Consider the following 12,371-nt stretch of genomic DNA (forward strand, 5'->3'; position numbering starts at 1 on the left):
CCCGCCTTAGGTGTAAAAGCCGGCTGGGTGACTCTGGGCCAGTCCCTTTATCTTAGCCCAACCCCTCATTGGATAGTTGTTGTGGAGCAAAGAAGTAAGGAACATTAGGTTTGTGCCCCGTCTTGAGTTATTTGCAAAAATAATAAAGGTGGGATATAAATAATAATAATAATAATGAAAAAGGAAAGGAAAGGTAAGGGTAAAGGAAAAGTAAAGTAAAAAAGTAAAAGTAACCAGCCACATGGTACCTTATAGATCCCATCGTAGCGATTTCCATCTGTGGGGGCGTATTTGCTGTATCGGCCTCCCTTCATGTTCCGTACCACCCGAACGGGTTTCCCGGCTCGCCAGTCCTTGGCTTCGGCACCCTCTTTATCGTTAATTGGGGCGCTGCAGTTCAGGGCCAGGGCTCTGCCAACCGTGAAGAAACAAAGGGGGCCTTTGAGGGTCTTCCCTGACCTCCCCTTCTACAGGCAGGCCTCGAACGTGCAGTGATCCGTTTAGCAGCCGTTCAAACGTACGACGCTCAGAGAAGTGACTTACAACCAGCACCCGTCACATTATAATGTGGTATTCTCAAGTGAAAACAACGCATTATAATGTCGTGGTTAAGGCCACATGTGGAAAATCGCATGGTTTTGGTTCCCATATTAAAAAAAAGAGGTCGAGACTCGAGAAAGAGGGCAGAGAAGAGGAACTTAGGATGATTAATGTTCTGGAGACTAAAACACATAAAGAACAGTTGCTGGAATTGGGTACGTCTAGTCCATGGGTCGGCAACCCGCGGCTCCGGAGCCGCATGCGGCTCTTTGAGCCGTCTCCTGCGGCTCCCAGCCGCCCGGTGCGCGCGCACCTCTTCGAACGGGCAGTGGTGCGCGCACACCTCTCCAAATGGAGAGTGGCACCGCCCGTTTGGAGAGGTGCGTGCGCACCTCTCCGAATGGGCGGAGGTGCGCGTGCACCTCCCCAAACCTTTGGAGGTGCACGTGCACCTCCGCGCGAACGGGCAGCGGCGCCGCTCTTTGAGAAAGCTGCCGCGGCACGTTTCCAGGCTGCCAAAAGCGGCAGCTCTGCAGACGGGCTGCGGCAGCTTTCCCAAGAAGCGGCGCCGCTGCCCATTCCGAGAGGTGTGCGCGCACCTCTCCGAATGACCATAGGTGCGCACGCACCTCCCCAAACCTTTGGAGAGGTGCGCGCGCACCTCCGCGCGAACAGGTAGCGGTGCCGCTCTTTGAGAAAGCTGCCGCGGCACGTTTGCAGGCCGCTGAAAGCGGCAGCTTTGCAGACGGGCCGGCACCAGCGCGCAACCAGGAACCAGTTCCATCACATAAAAAAATGGCAACCGCGCGTGTCCGCGCATGAAAAAACCGTTTTGCGCACGCGCGTGCATGGATGCACGCACGTGGCTCCCACTTTTTTATGTGTGATGGAACCGGTTCCCAGTGGCTCTTTTCCTTTTTCAGGTTGCCGACCCCTGGTCTAGTCTAATGAAAAGAAGGACCAGGGGTGACATGATAGCAGCCTTCCAATATCTCAGGGGCTGCCCCAAAGAAAGAGGGGGAGTTCAACCTAATCTGCAAAGCACCTGAAGGCAGGACAAGCAGCAACAGGTGGAAACTAACCAAAGAGAGAAGCAGCCTAGAACTGAGGAGAAACTTCCTGATAGTTAGAACAATTAACTAGTGGAACAACCTGCCTCCAGAGGTGGTGAATACTCCAACACTGAAAGTTTTTAAGAAGAGACTGGGCAACCATTTGTGCCTGGCTGAGGAATTCTGGAAGTTTAAGTCCACAAGTCATAAAAGGGCCACATTTGAAGACCCCTGCTATATACGGTCTCCCGCTTCTGCAGAGTTGGACTAGAAGACCTCCAAGGTCCCTATCAGTTATTCTGGAAATATGGGTGTCTGGCAACCGCTATGCATTTACAGATGTTAGTATATTCCTAAATCGGTGTTCCTCAGCCTTAGCAATTTTAAGACATGTGGACTTCCAACACCCAGAATTCCCCAGCCATCCTGGCTGGCTGGGGAATTCTGGGAGTTGAGGTCCACATGTCTTAAAAGTTGTCACGGTTGAGAGATGCTGGTTTAGTCTCAGGTGCGTATTTGGAAGCATTAGGTATATAATTCGTCAGCTATTTGGTTAATTTCCATCCAGCTGCACAGTTTTACTGGAGAGCTGTATCTAACACTGGTGGATGTTCACGAGCAAAGAACATGATTCCAAGAACACAAAACAGGTGTGCAATGGCACAGTATCAGGTATGTGAGCACACGAGAATAATTGCATGAGAATGGGAAAAGTACAAAAACAATGTCCACAAAGGTACAACAATTTAAGAGACTTCCCCTGCTGCAGACAAGCCACTGAGCAGCCACTGAATTATAAATGTGATTCTAAAAACTGCTCGGAAAGATCAAAAAAGGTTTGAGCTCTGTTCGCTTCCCACCTAATTGAATTCCACGCGGGGGTTTCTCCTCACCTGTTCATTTTTGTCAGTTTTTGATCGCAGGACTGCTCAGCTGTCCGTTTGTTTCCCGAAAGGTCACGGCCTCCACTCCCAGTGTAAGTGAAAGAATTTCCGTGATCCTGAAATACATTCAGATGAATTCAATCCAGGGGTGGGGGAAAATTCCACTCCGCCGGTCACTCGAGCACACGAATAAATGGATTTGGGCACTTTAACGCTGGTTTTGGTTTGGATATTTAAAGGTTAAAGGTAAAGGTTCCCCCGCACATGAGTGCTAGTTGTTTCCGACACTAGGGGCCGGTGCTCATCTCCGTTTCAAAGCCAAAGATCCAGCGCTTGTCCGAGGACGTCTCCGTGGTCATGTGGCCGGCATGACTAGACGCCAGAGGCGCATGGAACGCTGTTACCTTCCCACCGCATTACTTGCATTTTTATGTTCTTTTGAACTGCTAGGTTGGCAGAAGCTGGGATGAGTAACAGGCGCTCACTCTGTTATGCGGCACTCAGGATTCAACCCGCCAAACTGCCGACCTTCTGATCGACAAGCTCAGCATCGTAACCCACTGAGCCACCGCGTGCGTCCCTTTTGGATATTTGTTAGCCTGCAATTAATTGGTAGGTGATGTGTGTAGCAGGGTGCCTTGTGGAATACTGAAATATTTCTCTCCCAACTCGGCATGGTTCAGGATTTGCTTGGCAAACTGCTTTGAGCTCCTCCAGTTGTGAACGTTTGCAAAGCAGGTTTTGATCCCGAGTTCTAGCTTTGCTACCCCACAGCTTCACCAATACGTACAGTCCTCAGTCGCTTCTCAGCCGTTCCAAGTTACAAAGACATCCCCAAAGCTACTTATGGCCCAGTTTCAAAGTTCTGGTGTCGGTTCCTTCCCAACGTCACCTGACCACATTTTCGATGGTCAGCAAATGGGATTGTGCTCATTTGCTCTGCCCCACGGTCACATGACTGAGATTTATGGCGCTTTTCTTGAACCCGGCTTTTACTTCTGGTTTCGGGCAAAAACAAGCCCCTAAGCAAATGATTGGTTCGTTTAACAGTTGTTGCAAAAAAAAAAAGTTTATAAAGTAGAGTCCAGGTCCATGGTGGTCTGCTTTACAAATGTCATGGCTTATGACAGTAATTGCCAGGCTTAATTATGGTCTTCACTTGAGGACTACCTGTATATAAAATTATTATCAATACAAATGAGTAGCCTTTGGCCTGAGCACTGGTTTATATATTTTGGGGCCAGCCCAGACAATCAATTTTATTATACACACACAAAACCAAAAAGATGCAACAGCACCACATGACACATTCCTTGCACTCAATGGCTTTAAAAAAAGAAAAAAGAAAAAAAAAGAAATATCACCTCTTTTCCACTTTGAAAGACTCCATGTTGCTCTGATCCGACTCCCTCAAATCAGAGCTAACTAAGATAGATCAGCTTTTCTCACCCTCAACTTTTAAGATGTGTGGACTTCAGATCCCAGAATTCCCCGGGCAACAGCAGCAACTGTGAGGGACTGTTGTTTCAAACTTGCTCTTATTAGCAAGTAACCCAAGCCCTGCTATTCTCTTTTTAACTTCGCCATTTCTTACATTTATTTTCATTCAAATAGCGTAATCACATACGTGGACATATTTTCATTCCAATAGCGTAATCACATACGTGGACGGCTCAGAGTGGAGCAACATCTAAGCCCAGTAAACAAATAAGCCATCTTTGTCCGTGAGTTTGCAATTCTGCTTCGCCTTCGTACTAACTAGAACAGAAAAGCTGACAATTTAATTCCAACGAATGCAGAGCTGAGCAGCCCTCCCTAGCCCACCCTTAGCCTTTAGTTATGAAATCCATTTTCTTGACCCAAAGAACCAGTTTCAGAGATTGACCTTGCACTAAGCAGAAGCTCAGGGGAAATGGCACATGTGGCTAATTTAAGAGGTGAAGGGAAGAAATGTCAGCAGAAGAACCACAGGCCAGGTTATCTTGGCAGTTACCTAAGTAAAGGGGCTCTTGAAATGGCTCAGAGGCAAATAATTCAGTTCTGGAATCACCAATTAATTATTCAAACTTAAGTAATTCAAGTCAACTAATTTAATGTCAAGTTGAAACAAAAACATCTCATTTGCACTGGGACTTCGAATAACAAGGAGGGCAGCCCTGAGAGACAACAAGGGCACTTACTACATCATCTTCGTATCCGCCCGCCAGGACCAAAGAATAGGCACCATCGTTGCTCCTGCCGTGAATCCCTGCGACGTGAGGACGGTGGACACCCGACTCACTCACCTGGTGCGATAAAGGCAAGGTCACAGGTCAAGACATTACTTTTAGTAGCTGAACAGTCTGTATCCCTTTAAGAGCATGCAGGGTCTGTATCCCTTTAAGAGCCTGAGTATAAAAGGGAAGGCTTTTGCTGGTCTCTCTCTCTCTCTTTCCTGCTGTAAGTGCTGTGTGTTGGAGTTTGCGGTATTACCAGTGTCTGATGACCCAGGGCACAGTACAGAGGCAATGCAGTTCAGCTGACAATTCAAACCATCCTTTAATTACTCCAAATTTTCCTCAAATGCTCCCACGTTTCTGGCAAGCCCCAGAACAAGTTAACTTTCAGAACCTACTTCACCCACATCTTAAGAAATCAGGTGTCAATGCTGCAAACATTGATATATTTTTGCACTGACAATATAAGAGACAGTCTGTTACTTTAATTGCTTTGCTTTGGTGGGAAAGATTAACCGGATGTTTTGAGAAGATAAGAAAAGCCCGTGTACAGAATGGGAAGTGAAACTTCATGTGTAAAACTAATTGGATAATGTGATTTATGATGTGTAGATAAGGGTGGAAATTGTGTGTGTTACGATGGGTTTGGGGAGAGGAGATTTCAGATTCTGGCATCCCTCCATGAGTGCCGATAAACAATGCCTGCATTTTGTTTCAACTATCTCATTTATCAGAACCATGACAGCAGGACTCTCGGGAGACAGTTTCTTCCAAGCAGGTACTTTTACTAAGAATAAGAGATAGCAGGCATAATAGACAGGATCTGAGAGATTCCATTACAGATCGATATTTTTAAAGTGTCCCTAAGAAAAACCCCACCCCACAGTTCATCCGGGTAGTTCCAGACCGGCCAATCCCCATGTGGCAAGTCCATCGTGGGAAAGGGAAGATAACATCAATCCGGGTTACGTTTGCAGCACTGATCATTCCACAGCTCTTCACACCTTCTTTGGAGAAATAAACCAGATCCCGGAGGTTTGTGTCTCTTCCCCCACCCCTTTTCCTAGTTGCCCAGTAAGGGAGAAAAAAATTCAAAGAGATGCATAGTATAGAAAGCAATTTGTTACATTGTAATAAGGTGAATAAACAAAAGGTTACATTGTAGTTCTTAGAGGAAGTGAAAGCAATAAAACCCGCGTGCATATCCCCTCTCCCTTGTGGGAGCATGGCAGAATCCAAGGGAAGACCTTGCTTTAGATCAGAGGCAAGAGTTAGAAATGAAATATAAACGGATTCTGACAGTAAGACACACACACACACCCCTTCAGCAATCTCTGGCTGCAAGTAGTTTCACGAACAGTTAGATTAGAAGAGTAAGTTACTCAAGGCCACGTAGATAACAGGGAATGAAACATACATCCAAGGCTGCTATGATGAAGCCTTAAGAACGTACAGATGATCTTACTGGGTGTCAGTGGGTAAAGTGTTCGAATCTGAAGGAAAAGGGAATAGAAGAGGAAAACTGTTGGCCAGCACTGTAACGTTTAAAGCAGGGGTCTGCAACCTTGGCAACTTTGTGGACTTCAGCTCCCAGAATTCCTCAGCCAGCTTCTCACCTGGACTCTGAATTTCCACAGGGTTCCCACTGGAACTCCAGGGATGGGCCCATAATGGTTGGATGGTACAATGGTACATTCCCTCGTGCGTCCCACACATGCCATGCCCTTTAAAAAAGGAGAAAAGGGGTCCACATTTTAAACATAATCAACACAAATCAGCCAAACAGTGGAATTGAGAATTGGCTAAATCTGCTTGCACTTTTCCAATCTTCTAATAAAGCAACACCCCCACCCCAAATCACCAGAATTAACCCACTGGGCCGCTCAGCTGCAGTCTTTGGTGGGAGAAATGGATCTGCCCCTGTGCAGGGCATTGCATCCAGGAAACAGGCCGACCTCCATGACATCCACCCTCGTTTTGTTTGTTTTTAGTATGTTTAGCTGAGGCTGGCGGCCTATACATTGTATTCATTAATTAACGTGCTATAGGACTTCCTCTCAATAAAACTGCACGCAGCTTATAAGGTTGCTCTGATTAACTACTCTCATCAGTATTATTTACATCCCACCTTAATTAATTTTAAAATGAACTCAAAGTAGTCAACATATCCAAAACATCTTCCTCCTATTTTTCCCTCCAAAGCAAGAACCCTATAAGATGGGTGGGCCTAAGAGAGAGTGGCTTCCAAAGTCATACAGCTGGCTTTTATGCCTAATGTGAAACTAGAACTCACTGTCTCCCGGTGATTGGCCCAAAGTCTCCCAGCCGGCTTTCATGCTTAAGGCAGGACTAGAACTATCCATCTCCTAGTGATTGGCCCAAAGTCACTCAGCTGGCTTTCATGCCTGAGGTGGAACTAGAACTCAGTCTCCCGGGGATTGGGCCAAAGTCTCCCAGCCAGCTTTCATGCCTGAGGTGGAACTAGAACTCACTGTCTCCTGGTAATTGGCCCAAAGTCACCTAGCTGGCTTTTGTTCTGAACCAGCCCTCTTCTAACAAACCCCTTATCAGAAAGAAGAGACTGGAGAGCGTCCAAGGCTAAAAGGCTTCTGCCAAGATTTAATTACGCAGTTAACAAAAACACTAGAGCTTGTCTTCTCAAGCGGAAAAGTTGCTTTCAGCAACCAGCCCCTCCCCAAACACTCCTTTTATAGAGAGCTCAGGGCGTGGTCCCCCTGTGCCTCCTCCCGAGGAGTCCCATAGCCTTTCTTTGTTTGTTCCTGCTCGACTGCCTCCTGCGTCGGGCGTCCTTGAACAGGGCCAGCTGTGGGTCATCATCCTCCGCACTCTCGGGCTCACGCAGCTGAGAAGAGGTCCCCGGCTGAGGACTCTGCAAAGCCTCCAAACCATCATCAGCTGGTTCGTCTCCCTCCTCCCCCTCATCTGAGTCCTCCGATACGTCGGAGCCGGCTGTCGGACCCACAGGCTGGCCCTGAGTCACAACAGCTTTCATGGCTAAGGTGGGACTAGAACTCACTGTCTCCTGATGATTGGCCCAAATCACCCAGTCAGTTCTCATGCCTAAGGTGGGACTAGAACTCACCGTCTCCTGATGATTGGCCCAAATCACCCACTTGCCTTTCATGGCTCAGGTGGGACTTGAACTCGCAATCTGCCACTTCTTAGTCTGGTGCCTTAGCCACTACACCCAGCAATTCCTCCTCCTCTCCATAATCTTCCCAGTATTTTAATAAATTAGAAGCGTGTTGAGCCACGTGAGGGGTCTCTTTTGGTCGGCAACTAAACAGCACAAGCGGATTCCAGTTACCTTGCCCCAATCCCGCTGAGAAGACGAGTTGGCAGATGCCATCTTAGATTTCTTTTTGCTCTCTTTCAGCTTCTCACCGGCCAAAACCACCTCGCTCGCATCATTTCGACATTCGGGACAATACCTAAAAGGAGGCATTCATTGTTTATAATTTTTTTTAAATCTGCAATACTAGAAAGGTATGTATGAAGAGCTACTTTCGCAATTCCAAACGGTGCAGTTAGAGCAGGTTACAGCTTTCCAAGACTCCCCAGACCAGGGTTGGGCAACCTCGGCTCTCTCATGGCTCGTGGACTTCAACTCCCAGAATTCCCAAGCCAGCCACGCTGAGGGGACAGGGAGAGGTTTCCAAGCTGAGCCATGCCGGCTCAGGAATTCTGGGAGTTGGAAGTCCACCAGTCATAAAAGAGCCAAGTTTGCCTACCCCTGCCCCAAACCGTGTCAAACAGGATTGCATCTTGAAGAGAATCAACCTTAATTCCCAATAAAGATAACTTTCCTTTCAGGGGGAAAAATGGTTTAGTTATTTAAGAGATACGTAGGTAGTCCTTGATTTATCACCTTAACAACAAACGGCTTTGCAAACTTTCGGACCTATGATGGACCCCCAAAAAAGGTAGTCACACCCCAGACTCTGATGGCCCGGGGGGGGAGTTGTGAGGTTGCATTTCGGGCACTCGGCAACCAACCCACGTTTTGGTCATTTGCGACATCCTGCAGTCACCTTTGTTTATGAAATTTATCGGCCAGCCATCTTACCTCAGGGTAACTTTGGGAGGTTTGCAATTGTAAAGATAAAAATTGTGTAAGCTAAAAATCATAAATAAACCAATGCCCAAGTTTTTACTTCCATTTCTGGTAAAAAATAAAAATAAAACACCCATTGGAGACCAGGTTGCTTAAAACCTTCCATGTTCGCTTAACGTTAGCTGCACAAAAGTTGCAAAATCGGGTGTAAACATGTGGGGAACTACTTCATTATCGGCACAACTTACAACCGTAATTCCAGGCTTCGTCATGCTGGTCAGTCAAGAGCTACCTATATAGCCTGCCCATTGTATACCAAACCTTAGGAAGCCACAGTCTTGCCAATTTCCCATATATATTTTTTTATAAAGACATCAACACAGTTATAAGGAGAGATGCAACCCAGAAATTTACACCAGTAAATTAGCATTAGTAATTTACTATCAATAAATAGCTCTGTTGGACAGTCACAGGTCTTGAGATTCACCCGTAGGGTCATTTTTCACACACTTGGCCACTTCAAGGCATGTGAATTTCAAACTCCCCAGCGGCTGTTTGCAGCACGACTGGTGGGGAATCCTGGGAGCTGAAGTCCACAAAACTTTTAAAGTTGCGAAAGTGAAGAAACATCGCTTGCAGGGATTCGTTCCGACTTACCAGTCCTCATCGTCGGGTATCCGGCTCAGGGGAGGGCTAAGGCAATAAATGTGAAAGGCCATGTCACACTCGTCACACATCAGCTGTTTTTCGGGATGTTGCTTCCCGCCGCAGATGTGGCAGGCGCACATCCGGCAGGTTTTGCTCGGGTTGTCTTTGCAATGCTTGCACACAGGTCCGCTCTGCCCTGCATTGTAAGAAAAGCACGCATAACTTAAAGCGCCTCCGAAAGAGCGGGCAAAAGACAAGAGAGTCAAACAGGGCAGGGGTTCTGAATCTCATCCAAGAGACGCAAATTATGACATTCGCCAATATGAATTATGCCGACGGCACTAGCTCGGAGGGTATTTTAAAAGGTGTGGGGGGGAAATGAGAAAAACAATTAACATGTATCACGTGTGATATTTAGCGATTAAGGCACCTGGCTAGAACCAGGAACCAGTGAGTTCTAGTGTCAATGCTGCTAACATCAGATGTTCTTGCTTTGACCAAAGACGAAGAAGCAGCTATTTCATATTTCTACTGGTGTGTCACTTTTAGAGCTAAAGTTAGTTGGAGAAGGGAGGGGAAGGAAGAATGTAAGAGAAATTAGTTAGACATAAGCAACAGTAGCGGAATAGTTTCAAGGCTGAATGTAACAAGAGACAATACGTAAGAACGGGGGGGGGGGGGTTACGGTAAGGATGGAGAACTAACTCTTCAAACTAATTGGAGAACGTGATTAATGACAGCAACAAAAGGAGCATTGTTTTTAATATTGTTGTGCTAAGGGAAGGGGAATTCAGATTCCAGCTTCTCTTAGCAAGATTTGCCGATGTTGTAGGGCTCTAATGAAAGACTTTTAAGGTAAACAATGCCTCAGTCCTTTGAAGAGCTCGTCCGTCGGAAACCTGACATCTAATCCCATTGCAGGCTGAGTGACTTTGGGCCAATCACCAGAAGACGTGAGTTCAACTCCTGCCTTAGCCAGGAAAGCCAGCTGGGTAACTTTGGCCCATTCCCTCCCTCTCTCAGCCCAACGTACCTCACAGGGTTCTTATGGTGGGGAAAAATAAGAAGAGGTCAGAGTATCAGGTATGTTAACTGCCTTAAATTATTTATGAAAAGGGTAACGAAGATGGGATATAAATACGTGTTTTTTTTAAATTTGATTTTTGCAGACAGCCTCTATCCACCGAGGTCCAAAGATCGTTTTGTCCTGACTCCCACCCGGCCACAAACATATTTGCGGCAAAAACTACTGCTCACTGCAAAGCAGGACAAGTCAACGCGAAGGCAACTCACGTTTTAAGGGGCTTTCTGACGTCAAAGGAACAGCACAGCCCGGTTCTTCGATCTTGTAAATCTCGTCCACCAGAGCAATTCGGCAATCGGTCAAGATGTCTCCACCGTCACTGCAAAAGGGGGATTAGAAACAGCCGTGCAAGAGAGGCAGTAACCGTGGCGGTTTCTCTGGGCTTCCTGCCTATCCCGCAAATATTTGCATTAATGCTGCTACTTTGGATGTACACGGCAATCCTTCCCTTTCAACATCTAAGCGAGAACATTTCTGGATTTCTTCTGTTTCCTCTTTGTTAATGTACATACGTGCGTATATACTGTCTGTGTGTGTGTCTGTGTGTGTGTATTTATAACCCATTTCTCTGATGAGTGATTCTGAGCGGCTTACAATTTCATAAAAACAGCAATATAAAATATTTTAAAAATCGAAACACTGAAAGAGGACAAAAAAAACCTGGGTAAAATAGGAAACAAAACACGAACAAGGCGGATGCAGAATCTTCTGTGTCTATTAAACCAGGGGATCCCCGACTCCCGGGCCATGGCCTGTTCAGAACCGGGCGGCGCGAGCAGCTGGCTGGTGCACACATGCGCGCATCTTGACTTACATGAGCGATAGGCCAGTTCCCTTCTCTCCCAGCCCCCTCGGGGCCAAGACGTAAAGCTTGGGGACAGCTACACTAAACCACTGATCTTATCTTGAGGCGCATAATAATCCAGATGGCGGAAGTGTAATGGATGTATTTCTATCGGAATTATCTTTGCATTCTTCTCCTTATTTTAAAAGCAACTAACAAATGAATAAAAGGAAAGAAAAGGCATCCAGGTTACATTATCCTGAACTGCAAAAGTTGGATGAACCAGTGAAGGACAGTTTGCTTCCCCCCCCCCCCCACAGGGGCAGGCACCTTCCAAGCAAGATCCCTTACCCAAGAACGATCTTGGCGTATAACTCTTTGTAAGTCCTCGTTTCCCGCTTCTGGAGGATCTCGGCATCATACCAGAAGCCCCTCTCTTTTGGATCATCGGGATTGTAATTCAACATGACGACATCCCCAATTTCTATGTCTTCCCATTTTAAGACCGTCCTGGCACGAGCGCGGACATTTTTGGAGCTCAACTGGATGACCCCATTCTCTGGATAACTTTATTTGGGAGAAAAAAAATAAAACAAAATAAAACAAGCCATTCCATCTAGACCAGGCAATTTCAGGTAGCCCTTGACCTACAACCAAAACTGAGCCCCAAACTTTTGATTAAGTGAGACATTTGGTAAGTGAATTTCACTTCATTTTACGACTTTCACTTGTAAAGTGAATCACTGTAGTTGATAGGTTAGTAACCTAGTTGTTAAGCAAATCTGGCTTTGAACTTTGCTTGTCAGAAGGTCTCAAAAGGGGATCACGTGACCCCCAAACACTTCAACCGTCATAAATACGAGTTAGTTCCCAAGCGTCTGAATTATGATCACGTGACGGTGGGGATGCTGCAACGGTTGTGAGTGTGAGAAAGAGTCATAAGTACCTTTTTTCAGTGGTGTTGCAACTTTGAACAGTCACTTAAATGAACTGTTGTAAGCCGAGGACTACCTATGTTATGGTTCGTTGCAATCAATCCAGTTCAGACTGGATTTGGCATTTTCATCCACCTATCAAGTCCTTCCCAG

General features: G+C 46.4%; 2 protein-coding genes across 3 annotated transcripts in view; one reads left to right on the top strand and one right to left on the bottom strand.

Moving 5' to 3' along the window:
- The window catches only part of TICAM1 (TIR domain containing adaptor molecule 1), a 232,135-nt gene that overhangs the window by 150,067 nt on the left and 69,697 nt on the right, over positions 1 to 12,371 (top strand). The window lies entirely within an intron of this gene.
- UHRF1 (ubiquitin like with PHD and ring finger domains 1) overlaps positions 1 to 12,371 on the bottom strand; it is a 41,827-nt gene that overhangs the window by 8,083 nt on the left and 21,373 nt on the right. Inside the window, exons 5-12 of the mRNA XM_083363454.1 lie at positions 11,635 to 11,850; positions 10,709 to 10,818; positions 9,425 to 9,611; positions 8,021 to 8,144; positions 6,309 to 6,416; positions 4,657 to 4,761; positions 2,486 to 2,592; positions 249 to 411 (exon numbers count right to left, since the gene is read on the bottom strand). Coding sequence (XP_083219580.1) covers positions 249 to 411; positions 2,486 to 2,592; positions 4,657 to 4,761; positions 6,309 to 6,416; positions 8,021 to 8,144; positions 9,425 to 9,611; positions 10,709 to 10,818; positions 11,635 to 11,850 — 1,120 coding nt within the window. The remainder of the gene's footprint in view (positions 1 to 248; positions 412 to 2,485; positions 2,593 to 4,656; positions 4,762 to 6,308; positions 6,417 to 8,020; positions 8,145 to 9,424; positions 9,612 to 10,708; positions 10,819 to 11,634; positions 11,851 to 12,371) is intronic.

The sequence above is a fragment of the Vipera ursinii genome (genome assembly GCF_947247035.1).
Source record: "Vipera ursinii genome assembly, chromosome: 1".
Taxonomy (NCBI): domain Eukaryota; kingdom Metazoa; phylum Chordata; class Lepidosauria; order Squamata; family Viperidae; genus Vipera; species Vipera ursinii.